This window comes from Elaeis guineensis, chromosome 12 (assembly GCF_000442705.2).
Source record: "Elaeis guineensis isolate ETL-2024a chromosome 12, EG11, whole genome shotgun sequence".
In the NCBI taxonomy this organism is placed as follows: Eukaryota; Viridiplantae; Streptophyta; class Magnoliopsida; order Arecales; family Arecaceae; genus Elaeis; species Elaeis guineensis.
In genome coordinates this window covers 28198180-28213534 of record NC_026004.2, presented here as the reverse complement: position 1 = coordinate 28213534, position 15355 = coordinate 28198180, and the positions used below count along the sequence as shown (strand labels likewise).

The 15355-nt window shown below is 37.0% G+C and overlaps 1 protein-coding gene across 3 annotated transcripts in view; it reads left to right on the top strand.

Moving 5' to 3' along the window:
- Positions 1-15355, top strand: part of LOC105054590 (ribosomal RNA small subunit methyltransferase, chloroplastic) — a 45380-nt gene that overhangs the window by 10109 nt on the left and 19916 nt on the right. For 2 of the 3 annotated variants that reach the window (XM_010936133.4, XM_010936131.4), the window contains exons 5-6: positions 4712-4807; positions 8117-8201. In XM_010936133.4, the coding sequence (XP_010934435.1) occupies positions 4712-4807; positions 8117-8201 (181 nt within the window). The remainder of the gene's footprint in view (positions 1-4711; positions 4808-8116; positions 8202-15355) is intronic. The other variant, XM_029267443.2, reaches the window with a different exon arrangement.

Sequence of the window (15355 nt, the reverse complement as noted above, 5' to 3'; positions counted from 1 at the left end):
TTTTTGGAACCCATACCCATTCTGGGTTTTAACTGGGTCGTGTAAAACCCATCCCATTCGGATTGGGTCGGATTGGATAACTGGTGGGTCGGCTAAAATTGCCAACCCTATTGTCCGCTCTAAGCTTAATATGATATTTTCCTATTTTGTTTATGCTAAACAGTTATCATGGGTTAGTTGTCAATTTTTCTAACACCTAGATGGCTAGATTGGCAATAGAGCATAATCAAGTATCCAAATTCCAAAGGGTTTAATTGCACAACATAGTATTGGTTATTAACAGCTAAAAGTTTCTTAAGCAGCAAGTATGATGGAGCGAAGGAAGTTTGCAGTTTGTTAATGGATCCAATTATTATTTTAAGCACTACATAGTTTCCTTTTCTTGCCACTAAGATTGCATACCACATACTCTTTTGTTGTTAATCATTATTTTTTAACATTTACCTGTTAAAACTTTCCTCTAGAATCATGTTTATGGCTTGCACAAATTTTTTGATTTGACTTTATGTTATTTCTTCATTAGTGATTGAATGCATGTATTCATAAATTAACTATTAGAATGTGTCATCTGCACCACACATGGTTTGGATACTCACCACCCCCGAGCAGGACCTCATGCACTAGTCTGGAATTTGTTTTTAATAGTACACAAGATGATATACATAGATGCCAAATGATGGAGATCAGCACAAGTTTCGAGGCTTGAGCTACTATCAATGTAGATGGCAGTTGCCAACAAGTTTGTGGATGGATGTGGCATGTTTGGAGGGCTTAAAGTTAAATTCCTCAAGACTTGAACCGTGTCTTAGATTTTTAGGTCAAGTAGTTTTTAAGTTGGTCTAGCTGTTAAATTTACGATTTTCATTATTTTATTTGTATATTTATTATTTTTTTTCTGTTTTTTGATATGTTTTAGTGTTTATGACCTAACCGTAGTATAATCTTAAGTTGAGGGATAATTTGGTCACGGGGTAAAAAGCCTAAATACGCTGTATATTATGCATGCCTGACGCCTCCTCTGCTGCTGTTTCTTTCTTTTTTTCTCTTCTTTAAAGAATAAAAAAAACTAATCTTCGCCACAGGAAAACCAAAATACCCTGCTGCTGATTTTACCTGCATGAAACTTGCCAGCAGCCAGCATTTCTTTCTAGCAGCTGACCTGTTAGCAGATCTGCAGAACAGGTCAGACTGTTCTGCTGTAGATCAAAATCTGTTAGTCCATTTCCAGGTCAAATATCATTTCCAGCTGGTTGATCCTGTCCTTTGAGCCATATGTGCTTCCTCTATCTCTTTTTTCAGTTATAATCCCGAACCAGCCGGCATCTTTCTTAGGAAAATCAGAACTCATCTGAACTTCTAGAGCTGCTGAATTTCCTTGCTACTGCAGTCACATCCCACTTGGCTTCTCTCCTTCAATTCACCACAAATGGGATCTTAACATGCTTATGAAATCATTGATTGTGGAAGTCTTGGATACCTTGCTGCTGAGTGAGGTGAAGATTGGTTCGCTCCACTTGGAGGAGCCTTCAGATGCGAACAAGTTCCATCTGGTAACTTTCTGGACCTTAATTCTGCATAGAGGTTTCTATCCCTAGATTGTTTAAACTGATGAAATAATGACATCTGATCTCAGATTTATGTGTTGCATACATTAGATTTAGTTTTCATTACATGAGTACTTAGAACCTAGTGTCATTTAGGTTTGTTTTCGTGATTACTTTTGTTTCAGCTTGTAGAAATATATTATTTGCTTGGGCATCACATCTTAGAAGTGCATATAGATTCATTCTTTAGTTTGTCTGATGTCACCGCTCGTCCCTTATAATTTAGTCGGATAAACTTATGCTAACCACCTTGAGATTTATGCTGCATACCTAGCTTAGAGCCCTGAGCACTATATCAAGTAAAAGACTCACAAGTTTGAGTTCATGGTATGCTCTTCACCCTCTTGGTCCAGCTTTCAGTTACATGCTGCAAATAAGAAACAACTGTCAGTGCTATTGGCTGAACAATCTTGGAAATTAAACTTCAAGGACTGGACCTGTATGAGAGAGTTTCTCTCCTTGTACAAGTCCTTCACAAAGTGCCATTAATAGTTAAAAAATAATTGAGTGAAAAAATGCAAATTCTAGTCCAGTTATATGTTTTGAAAAGCAACATTACAAGGCAGCTAATATGCAACAAAAGACAAACTATCCTGCATGGCCTGCTGATGGCCTATAATTCCTCTCCCAAATGCATCACAAGATTAGGTGCATAAGTTTCTTATTGTAATTCCAACAAAAACAACAAGCCTTTATTTTAGTGATTTAAAATTTCAAAAGGCTGGTTCAAAATCTCATACTAGATAAAGCAAACTCCAGGACATCCAATAGTTGTTAATGGTATCATGTGAGAAAGAAACAGTAATTAGTGCTCCAGATGATCTTTCATTGGGAGAGTCCACAGAAGAAATAAAAAGTTAATATCCAGCCTTCTCAGCGGGGGATATCTCTATTAAATCTAGATCTATTTAACTTTACCACATCTAGATCCAATCCATATAGAGAACAATCTGCTGTCTTCTTCTCAGTCTGCTGTTCTCTCATTCAACAGTAAAAATCTGGATGACCTTTTATTTGAGAATAAGGAAGAAAGAGCAAGAGAACATAAATAAATAAGAAGAAGAACTGGAGGAAAATAGATAAGAGATGAGTTATTTGGCATCTAATCTGATGGGGCACTCTTCTTACGTATTATTATGGTGTCCACAAATTGGGGTGGATGATGACTAAATTACCCCTGCAGTACATCATATTACAAAGGCAATTAAAGATAAGTACTATATTAAGGTATTTAACAAACAATAAATGGGATCACACGGCTATCCAAGCAAATTGGAACTCATGGACATAACTCAATTCCATCATTTCTGATCAATAGATCACAACCATCCATGCTTTTTACATGCATTGCTTGTGGCTGATGTTAGTCTTAGTACACTTAAATGTTAATAGATACTCCTAGTTGGTTAAACGAAAGAGCCAAAAAGTTGACCAAGTAAATAAAGTTTGTAATGGTGTATGAACCAACTAGATGCATTGGATGGTTTATGAATGAATTTTATCATAACCGCTTAAGAATTGTGTGACCTGGAGTGTGGTCAAAGACGCTATTAATATTTTATCTGAAACCCACAAACCTGTCAAAAATCACAGTTTTGCCATTTCATCCTCATGAACGATTATTTTGGCTTGTCTCTTAGTTTCCTCTTATTTCTTTTCGAAAGGCCTTGTGAGTCCTAGCACGTCTTAGATAATGGATCTTGAAACCCTGCAGATGCCCATATGTTGTGCTTCTTTTCATTGCTTTACCAACAAAAATACTCCTTCTGGAAGCAACCTTTTGCATTCTCTTTTGTGTTGCATTGTTGCTGGCCGTTGGGAAGCTTTGTTGTGAATTCTCAAGCAACTCCAGTTGGAGCCTTGTAAAGCCTACACTGCAAGGCCAGTGGTCAACGTGGAAGGTGATATTTGTTGCTTACTTGGTATCCTTTTAACCCTTATCCTTCATCTCCTGGCTTTATTATCCCTTTTTTCTGCTTGCATTTCATTTCTTTCACTTTGTTGTCTCTTTTTGCTCCTCTGAAACCCGAGCAGGTTGTGTGAACCTAGTATTCACCATCAGATATGGAAGAACTTCTGCAACTTTATGTTTCTAGCACTCTATCATTGCTTGCTTCTTTTTTCTACCAACTCTGAGCCCTAGAAGGATGCGAGAGCCCCACCATTTACTTGTATCAGTAGTGAATAGATATCTTGTTAGACACCTTAAAAATCAAGCCACATATGTAATTGGTTTCATTCTGGTTGAAGTAGTTAACTCTGCTTTTGACTTGTAAGTCTGCGATCCTTATATCATTTGATTTTTCCCTTTAGCAAATTACATTTGCAAATGCATACTGTTTACATTTTTCATCTGTGTTAATACTATCATCAGTTCATCACTAAATGAAAAATTTGTACGAAGCAACAATCTGAACATAATCATAAAGCAATCCATATTGTTTGGTGTGCATGGTCAACAGTTGGAACTTAAATTTATGGCTGACTGATTATTTAGACTAGGTAGGGTGCTTAATGAGTGGCCAAAATCAAGGTTTTAAATTGTATGGGATTGGGCTGTCCCAGTTCTCCCATGGAACAAGATATGCTGCCATCTCACCCTGTCTTGACACTTGAGACAAGGGATGTCCCAAGACATGCTGATTGGGATGCTGGGATGATGGTGTAATTGGCTTGTCCTGTTGCATGGAATGGTACCCTATCCCAGTGTCCTGTAGGATGTCCCACTGGGACTCGAATCCTTGGCCAAGATTAGTCTCAAGTGTGACATATTCATATGTGCCTTAGAAATTGTGACTGCCACAGGCCCTGTGCATCCAATTGGCCCAGAAAGTTTTAAGATTTATATCATGCAATATTGACATTGTTGGACCAACCATTGAGACCCCTTCTACATTTTATGAATCTATTGGTTTCAATCTTTTATTTTTCCTTTTACTTTTAGAACAATTAACCCATGTAGGGTGAGAGAACAATGTCAGTCATCTGGTTAAAAATTTAATATTCATAGAGATGTAGCATTACATGAGCATCATTCTCAAAAATCACTACATAAATCCGACATAAATGTGATTCTGGAATTAAATACTTAGGATTCACACTTGCAGGTAGTGTCAAATATACCCTTCAATATAAGTACAGATGTTGTAAAGCAGCTTCTTCCAATGGGTGATATTTTCTCTGCTGTTGTTCTTCTGCTTCAGGTTTGAAATGCTACTTCTCACCTAAAGTCATCTTTCTGAATTTGCCATAATTCTGGATGCTATGTACTTTCAGCTGGGCCATGAGTATTTAGTGATATATGCAAGCCTGGAAAAAATGGGTTCTATCTATTCCAAGTCTGAAAACAATCAGTTTTTTCATTTTTCCCCTCACTTTCTTATTTTTCTTCATTTGGTGAATGCTTTATAATTATGGTAAACCTGAAGAGTCTGTGGGTGTCCATAGTGATTGACTGTTGACTTTATGTAGTTTATGCGATAATCAGAAGGTCTGGAGACTCTGGACATTACTTGGTCCCATCAAGACTGAATGAAATGCGTGACAGAAAAGTTTTTTACTCTTTTCTTTGGGTATAACTTCCACTAACAGGATGGCACTGCAATTTAGGCAATATCAGGATATTCAGTGTTTAAGTAGGCTTCAAGAATCTACTATTTCCCAGATAAATAATGCTTTAACTTTACATTCTTGAAATCGAGATACATTCCATAGTCAGCTGAGCACCTTGACTGCATCTCTAATTGACAGAAGGCTGACAGAAAATCACATATTGATTAGGAAACTATTACTCTTATGTAAATAGGCCTTATGTTTTAGATGATCAAGTCTTCAGTTTGACAGACTTAATAAGAATCACTCTTATGTTTATGATTTTTGAGTTAATTCTGTTGGCATCACATATGAACTACAACAAAATTTTCTTTAATTGAGGGTGTCTTTGGCATCACTATCAGTTTTCAGTCTCTTAAAAATTGAAAACAGCAACCAATTTATTTCTTTTCTGAAAACTTAAAACTTGAAACTGATTTATTAGTCATTGCTATTTTTCTTTATGAAAACTGAAAAACTATAAGCAAAACTGAAACCTTATATGTTTGTGATTCCAACATTTTGCGGCACCTATTCATATAACAATCATATTTTACAGAAGAATATATATGTATGTATATATATATATATATATATATATATATATATATATAAATATATATATATGTAGATATAGATAGATAGATAGTTCATAAATATGATGAATAATAAGGTCTAAACTCAAAATTCATGCATGTTCATTTTAGGTATTGACCATTTTAACAACAGCTAATATGACCAGAAATAAAAATAAAATGATCAGCATCATCAAACAAAGCATGTTGCACCCACAACATGCACACAACAAGCATTTTTCCCTCCTTCCAACCCTTTGTGAATATCTTGTCAACCTCATTCTGTTTTCATCTACCCAATTGTAGGAACCTTCATGGTCCTACAGATACAATAATCACAATGATCAGAAGAATAAGTACAGGAATAACAACTACTATGTCAACCTCATTCTATTGAATTTCATGGTATTCATTAACCCAAATGAAGGAACTCTCATGGTCCTACAGATATAATAAGTGCTATGATCAGAACTAAGGTTTGCTATACTGTACCAAACCAGGTGGCATGGGGCATACAATACCATAACGATTTGGTACCGGTACATGGTATGAGGGCGTACCGATGCTTGGTACACCGAACCGGCCCTGTACCAATATAGTAATAGGTTGGCATGAATATGGAGCCTGGTATTGAGATGGTGAACCTTAATCAAAATGATAGTGCTTTAAATGCTATCTCTGAATCCAAATGGTAGATACCTACATCCTATTTAGGACATCAAAATAACGACCATAATTAGTTTCAGTTAACTGGATATTTTCTCTAAATCCTTCTATTTAGGGATTGGTCCTGTTAGGGAAAGAGGAGCACTACAGGGAGATGTGAGGGGAGGAGGAAGAAGAATAGCCGAATAGGAGATGAGTGGGAGCAGATGGAGGCGAGGAACATTGAATCTGTGACACGATGAAGAAGAAGAAGAGAAGAAACTGAGGAGAAGGGAGGAGAAAGAGAGGAACAGAGCTCAGATTTGTCCAAAATCTGGGCTGATGGAATGCAATGGAAAGATGGGGGAGAATAATACAAGGGGAAGAAGAAGAAGATAAAGGAGAAAAGAAGAGTAAGAGGAGGAGAATTGGAAGAAGAGTAGGAGAAGTTGAGTGTGTTCATAGTGTTGGAGGCGAGGGTTGTTGAAGTCCTTCGGAAGCGGTGGTCATTGGAGGTTGCTATTGTCGGAGACTTTTGGTGGCACCAAAACTTGGAAACAGAGGAGGTTGGACGAAGAAGAGCTTGAATGCAGAGTGGAGAGCTTCCAACTTGGGAAGAAGAGAGAAAGGGTTGGTGTTGGAGAGAGAAGAGAATCCTGATTTCTCATTTCCATTTTCCAAAAAAAGTGAGTGCTAGCCCCGAGAGCTTTCACTTTGTTTCAGAAACCTGGAAAAAAGTTATCAAAAAACCAAAAAATGAAATAGAGTAACCAAATGAGTGTTCTGCCTTTGTTTCCATGTTTTCAAAATCAAAAACCAAAAGTTGGAAGCTGGCGGGGGTGACAAATGGGCCTCAAGTTTGCCACAAAGGCTGAACTTGCACTCAGGATGAGTACAAGTAGTAATTACACCTTCTGATTGGGACTAGATGTAGCAATCCTCTTATGCTTCTTGGATTGCAGATATATTAACTTAATGGAAACACCGATCAGGGAAACCTATATAGAGATACGGAGGACCAATATCTTTTGATATCTACTCTTGGCAACTCCATAATTCTGAACTTTTAGTTGTATTCCTCTGCTAGAATATTACTTCTGTAATTACCTTTCTATCCTTAATAGAATTAGCCAATGTATATTTTCAATATTCTTCTTTCTGACTGTAGAAAATTTGTAAATTTCTGTCTTCCTAAAATTTGTAGATTTCTGTCTTCCTTGGTGCTTTAGCTTATTATATGAAACGTAAACTACATAAATAGCATTACTAACTCTTCTGATGCTTCTTTGCTTCTTTTGTCATTCAAATTCCTTAATGTCATTTTTTTCTATTAGTTGAAGCAGGACTTCTTTATCTTTACTATCTACCGCACCTCCCCACACCACTGCCAAGATCCTTACATGTACTTTATTTTCCTTGACTCCACAAAAGAAAACCTCTCTAGAATCTCCATTAATACTATCTTCCAACTATTGACAGTTTGACACATTCTATTACATTTTGTTATGTTTTAGTGGTTTCTTTTGGAAACCTTTTTGTGATATCAATAATGATGCTACAAATTCAAACTGCATTTTTTTCTTAAAACTATTGTTTCATGAGATTATAAAGATATTAGCCGTGAGATAAAAGACTTGACTTATGATAGTTGGCTAGTGACCATTGAAATCCTGAAATTGTTGCAATGTTGCATCTTTTCAGGATGAGACTGCATCACGCTTGGCAGATTGTTCTTTACGAACATCAGAATACCGACCCATTAACATCTTTGTGAACTTCTATTCAGGTAAGCATTTTCAGTTTTATGCTTTTTAAGTACCAGAATTATAACTTTAATTGTCACGTCCCAAATTCGAGACATAATACGGTTATGCTATCAAGGGATACTGCCCTCGATAGCACGAAGCCTATCAATCATAATCAGCTAAAAATCTATTATAAATAATGTATAATAAATCAATTCTGTCATTCATCAAGTACATAAACCAAAATTAGTTCAGAGCGGCTAAATCCAAAATCAAATAACTGAAGCCCATGTCTCAAAACTCATCGATGGATAGTTACAAGTCCATGATCATCAAATAATTTACAAGCTCGCTAGCATAGACCGTCAAGCCTGGATCATCCTTCATTCCTAACCTTATTCCTCTGTGAAGAAAAAAAATAAATAAAAAAAGGTATGAGCTACACTAGCTCAGTAAGTAGAACCTACACTTCCTTATCGGATCAAGCATAAGTTTTTTCATGATAAAGTTGTTAGATGTATGTCCTAGAGGCCAATATGGCAGACACATTGTAATAAATCTATGGCACAATTTTGCACTTAAAATATTTATTTGATCAATAAAAGGACAAGTTTTATTTTCATTCAAGTGTGATGTATCCTTGAATCGTCTATAGAATTAATACTCATGATACATATTCTTAAGGTGTTGAGAATTAGAGACATGTATAATTAATTTTTAAATTCTCTCGGTCATAGTATCATCATGAGGACGGTGATCGATCTGGATAGATCGACGTACAGATCGCTTCCTTCGGGATAGATGAATCTCTGATCTACAGTGTAAAGACACTGAGCGATGAGTGCGGGTAGTTGTTAGAGAATAACTAGTATTGAGTGTGACTATACAAGAGATCATGTGGATTTTTATTCGATCGTTAGTGATCATCTCGATGCTGTAGTTGTGTGAATAATTTTTTGATCTGCAATGGCACAGTTGCTCACAATGTGGCTGCTAGAGTTTGACTGATACATAAATATGGCCTCATTGAATCCTTGTAGTGAATGTTGGTGACAGTTGGTCCACTGTAGGAGTAGGATGCGCATTTAGATGGAATCTATCGATCTTGATAGAAACGAGTAATCCTATGAGATTTGTGAGGCTAAGTCCGAGAGTCTGTGGTCACAGCAGTGTGATTGATGGAAAAAAATTTTCATGAGCATCATAATTGGACTTGAGCTAATTGAATCTATCATATGATTGATGATGAGGTTTGACGATTTATCCATGATCTGCCATCTAGTCGGAACTTATGATAGAGGAATTGAATCACATGGGAACTACACCTTGAGGTTCTTTTTCGGTTTTGTTGGGTTGCCACTGCATACTGTTAGGTGTCACTGGTGGATTATGAGAGCTCGCTAGGATTGTTGAGGATCGATAATCCTTGATGAGTCAGAATGGAATTATTCCGATCCATTGAAAAGAGTTTCAATGATACTATGATAAAGATTATAGTATATCTCACTACCAGATATAATTGAATCTATGGGATCACACAACAAAGAGATTAGATCTGGAATAAGCAATTGGGCTTATGAAGTCTCAATTGGGTCTAAAGAAATTCTATTGGGTTCAGGTTAACCTTGCTAGCACATGGTTGAATCTAATTTTTTCTTGATATTTGACTTCTTTTATTTGATAAGATTACTCCAAGTTAATTATCTGCTAATAACCTAAATGAATTAAATTCATTGGGCTCTAATTGTTGGATGTCTAGGATTTTGGATCATATGGATTAAGGGTTCAAATCCTTGATCAATTCTTTAATTAAATCGCATGGGGTGCCACTTGATTTGATCAAGTTGGGCGTGCCCACTTGGTTGAGGGCGTGAAGGACCAGCTAGGGGCGTCCCATATCCCCTAGTTGGCATGTGAGAGAGTGGGCTAAAGGGTGCCAAGTGTTGGCCCCACATGGTTCTTCTGAGGGTGGTCAAAGATTGAGAGCTACAAGGATTTCTAAAGCGAGTAGGACTTGCATTAAGGGGTTGTTTGGTTTTGAATAGGATTCAAATCTTTTGCCTATTTAAAGGATCCTTTTCTAAGGGTCTTAGCATCAGATTTCCAGCAAGCTCCAAGTCTCCTAAAGCTTCCCCACGCCTCCCTCTCTTCTCCCTCTTGGTTCCAACGCCCAAGGGTGTTGGGCGTTCCCATTTTCCAATGCCTAAAGAAGCTTGGGTATCCCTTCTTGGTGGCTGATTTTCAGAGCTTGGTTGCTGCATAACCAAGGGAAGGACAGCAAGAAAAGAAGAGAAGAAAAAGATCAAAGAAAGAATTAAAGAGTTGATCGCGATCCAGGCTTCATTCAGATCCGCAGGGTGATCGTTCTTGAAGAAGAAAGATCAACACCATAGAGGATTGTTTTAGGCTGATCTTGAATGGATATCCGTAGAGGTCGAGCACTTGCACTAAGGAAGAACCTACTCTCTTCTAGATCCAGGTTTGAAGAAAGAAAAAGCGAAACAGGTATATGATTCGATCACATATTTAATTTTAGTATAAAATTCAGTATGTGTTCAATTTCAGCATATAAAGTAGATCCATGTGTTCTATATTTTATGCATGCATGTATTAGATTAAAAGGTGTTTTAATTTTAATTCTGCTGCGTTGTTTAGAAAAAAAAATTTTGAAACACATGCATGCACCCTATATGAAATTCCAACAGATGCAATATTTAAAAAATAACAGATATTATAAAAATTAAGTATTTTATAGAGTATATAATAAAATAAGTTATAAACCAATCATACATGCATAAATCATGAACATTTCATAAACATGATTCGTAAATCGTTCTTGTCAAATATTCGTGTAATGTTTCAAAACATTATTTATAGATATTTATGCTATGGTCACTTTATACCCGTGACAGGACCGTCATCGTAATCAACAAGTTTCATAATTCGTATTCATCACTGTTAAATGAAAAAGATGAAGCTTGCTTATCTATAGCGTCGTTTACAAATATATATAAGACATCATGACCCACACAAAATCTCATGATTGTGGGAAACAAATAAAGAAAAGATACAATCCCATGATTGTGGAAAATAAATAAAGAAAAAATTTAAATAATACAAGATCAGGGATAGTGGAGTTGATGGAGAAATTGATATATTTTCTATAGAGGAATTGTCATGCTTTCCAAATATAACTTTCCAAATATAACAATATTTCAATATTTTCCCTCAAGCTGGAGTGTAAATATTATGGAGCCCCAGCTTGTTACAAATATAATCAATCCTCTGATCTCTCAATGATTTAATAAATATGTCAGCTAGCTGATCATTAGAGCTCACAAAAGTCGTAGAAATAATATCAGATTGTAGCTTTTCTCGAACAAAATGACAATCTATCTCAATGTGCTTCGTATGCTCATGAAACACAGAGTTCGAGGTAATACGAAGAGCAGCCTGGTTATCACAGGACAACTTTATAGGCTCTGACTAAATAACCCCAAGCTCCTCTAAGAGAGACTTTAACCATACTAGCTCACATGTGGTTAAAGCCATAGCACGATATTCCGTCTTAGCACTGGAACGAGCAACAACTCACTGCTTCTTGCTTTTCTATGAGATAAGATTACCACCAAGAAAGACACAATACCTAGAGGTAGATCGTCTATCCAAGAGAAATCCTGTCCAATCGGCATCAGTATAGCCAACTACCTGGCTATGACCATGATCCTAGTAAAATAATCTTTTATCTGGTGTACTCTTTAGATATAAAAGAATGCGAACAACCTCCCAATGACAAATAGTAGGAGAGTCGAGAAACTGGCTGGCGACACTAACTGCAAAAGATATATCTGGCCTGGTGACTGTAAGATAATTCAGTTTTTCAACTAATCTCCAATATCTTTCAGTTTCTAACGAAGGCTCCCCCTGACTAGGAACAAGTCGTACATTAGGGTCCATGGGAGTATCAACAGGATGAGATCCTAACATACTTGTCACTTTTAACATGTCAAGGACATACTTCCTCTGATTCATAACTATACCCTGATGAGACCGAGTAATCGCAATACCAAGAAAGTATTATAACTTTCTCAGATATTTGGTCTGAAATTGCTGATGTAAATAACCTTTTAGAGCAGTAATGCTCTCACTATCATCATCAGTAATAACAATGTCATCTACATAGACAATCAAAAGAATGCGCTTGCCTGACTATGAATGCCTATAGAAAACTGAATAATCAGAAGTACTTCTGAAAAGGCCGAATTGAAGAATAATAGAGCTGAACTTTTTAAACCAGGCTCGAAGAGACTGTTTCAGGTCATATAATGACTTCTTCAACCGACATACATACTCCCCCTGAGCAACATACCCAGGAGGTTTTTTCATATAAATCTCCTCATGAAGATCACCATGCAGAAACACATTCTTAATATCCAGCTGATGAAGAGGCCAGTGAAAGATAGCAACTAAACTCAGGAGAAAACGAACAGATGTGAGTTTAGCCACATGTGAGAATGTATAAAGATAATCTTGGCCAAACATCTGAGTGAAATCCTTTGCAACCAGTCGAGCCTTCAATCGATCAATTTGCCCATCAGGAGAACACTTAATAGTATAAACCCAGCGACAACCAATAATGGACTTACTTGGAGGAAGTGGAACAAAGTCCCAAGTATCCAAAGCACGCAGCATAGATATCTCATCATCCATCGCTTGCTTTCGGTCGGAATGAGCAAGTGCCTTGGTAACAGTACAAGGAATAGAGACCGAAGTAAGCGAAGAAATAAAAGTAGAATATCTGGGAGATAAAGATAGATAACTAACAAAACGATCAATGGGATGTTTTGTTTGATTACCTTTGCGCAAAGCAATAGGAACATCCAGGTCAGAAGGAGCTGGTGTAGTAGGACTATCTGGTAGAGAAGTGACTGGTGCTAGTGTTGAATCCATAGGCTCAGACACCAGGATCTTAGGTGGTGTACGATGCTAATATGTATGAAAATTCGGCCAATCAAATCTAGATGGAGATAGAGGAGGAATAGGTACATGTGACAATGATCTGTCACTAAAGGGAAGAGATACAGACAGCCCAATAGATACAAACTTCTCATGAGAGATAATAGACTTAGATCCAAGAAAAAAAAAAGAAATGGACTTAAAGAACGTGACGTCAGACGATATAAAGACACGATGAAGAATAGGAGAGTAGCACCTATATCCCTTTTGAATCGAGAATATCCGAGAAAGACACATTTTAAGGATCTCGGGGACAACTTATCATGATTAGGACCAGACTGATGGACAAAACCGATGCATCCAAAGATTCTAGGAGGTAAGACATACAGGGAGTCCCTAGAAAATAAAATCGAAAAGAAAATTTGATCATGCAACATGGATGAGGGCATATGATTTACGAGATAACATACAGTAAGGACAGTGACATCCCAAAAATGAATAGGCACATGCATATGTATGAGAAGTGTCCGTGCTGTGTCAATAAGATGATGATTCTTACTCTTTGCTATCCATTTTGTTGAGGTGTATAAGCACAAGATGTCTGATAAAGAATCCCACGAGTAGTCATAAAATTTTGAAAATTAGTAGATAAGTACTCACGGGCATTATCACTTCGAAGAATTTTAATGGATGTATGAAATTGATTTTTAATTTTAGCATAAAATACAGTAAAAACTAAAAATAATTCAGAACGATTACGTAATAAATACACCCAAGTTATGCGAGAATAATCATCAATAAAAATGACAAAATAGTTAAATTTTATAGAAGAAATAATTTTACTGAATCCCCAAATATCAGAATGAACAAGACTAAAGGGTGCTGAAGCATGTTTATTTGACCGACTAGGAAAAGGACTACGATTTTGTTTTCCTAACTGACATGACTCGCAATTTAACTCATGGACACCAGCACATTAGACACCATCTTTTGGAGATTTTGGAGATGAGGATGATCCAACCGATTGTGAATGTGAAGAGGCGTAGCAGCAACTGCACACACTGGTGGTCTAGACAGCCGATACAAACCACGGGACTCAAAATCGAAACCAATCGTCCTCCCTATCTTCAAATCCTGCACCACCACAGAATCAAAAGAAAAGATAATTGAGCAATGCAATTGTTTAGTTAATTGGCTAATGGATATTAAATTAATAAAAAAATCAGGAATATATTAAACAGAAGACAAGGACAAATTAGGATGAAAGAAAATAGTTCTCCTATCTTGAACTGGAGTAGTGGACCCATTAGCCAAAGTAACATGTGGTAAGGTTTGTGACTCAATGATATGGGCAAAACTTACTTGTGCCCAAACATATAATCCGAGGCATTAGAATCAAAAATTCAAGGAATAAGGTTACCTGATGAGTGACTGAGACAAGCAATCGGATTACCATATTGTGCTAGAATAGTGATGGATGAAGAAGCTTGCTATAATGCCTGAAATTGAAGAAACCATGTATACTCCTCTCCAGAGATCGTAACACTATCAAAAGCTGGGGCAGACACTGTCGAGTTGTCCTCAACTGACTGAGTCTGCACATTATGTGCAATCCGTTGTGGAAATTCATGAAGAGTGTAATAGGTGTCCCAGGTGTGCCCATGATGATTACAGTAAGTGCATCAGGGACGACCACCACCACGACCACCTCTACCACCACGGTCTCGACGACCACCTCGTCCTCCTCTAAAATCTGAATCTCCTGAGGATTGAGTGGACAAAGTGGAGTGATTAGAGGATAAAATTGCATCAGGACGGTTTACTCCTGTGGATGCCGGAGTAAACGTGAGTAAACATCCGTAGGAAAGGGTATAGGTTCTGAACTAAGGGTCTAGGTGCGAGCACCCTTTAACTCCAGATGAATCTTATAGAGACATAAGACAGTAATCAGACGATCTCATTGAACCTGCTGGACCCGAATATCAAGAAAAAATGATAATAGCTCATGTAACTCAGTAGCAAGTGACTGATGGCATCCTAGATAAGACTGCATATCAGAATCTCTCTACTGGAGATGAAAAAAGAATTGATCACATTGTACAAGTGTGTAAAATTGCTCGAGTACAATTCTCGAGCACTGATCCAGGTACCATAACATGTATGGATTAATCTGAAGATAGAAAGTAGGTCAGAGTCAATGGTCTACCAAATCAAACCAAGAATTTGAGCATCGACTCTT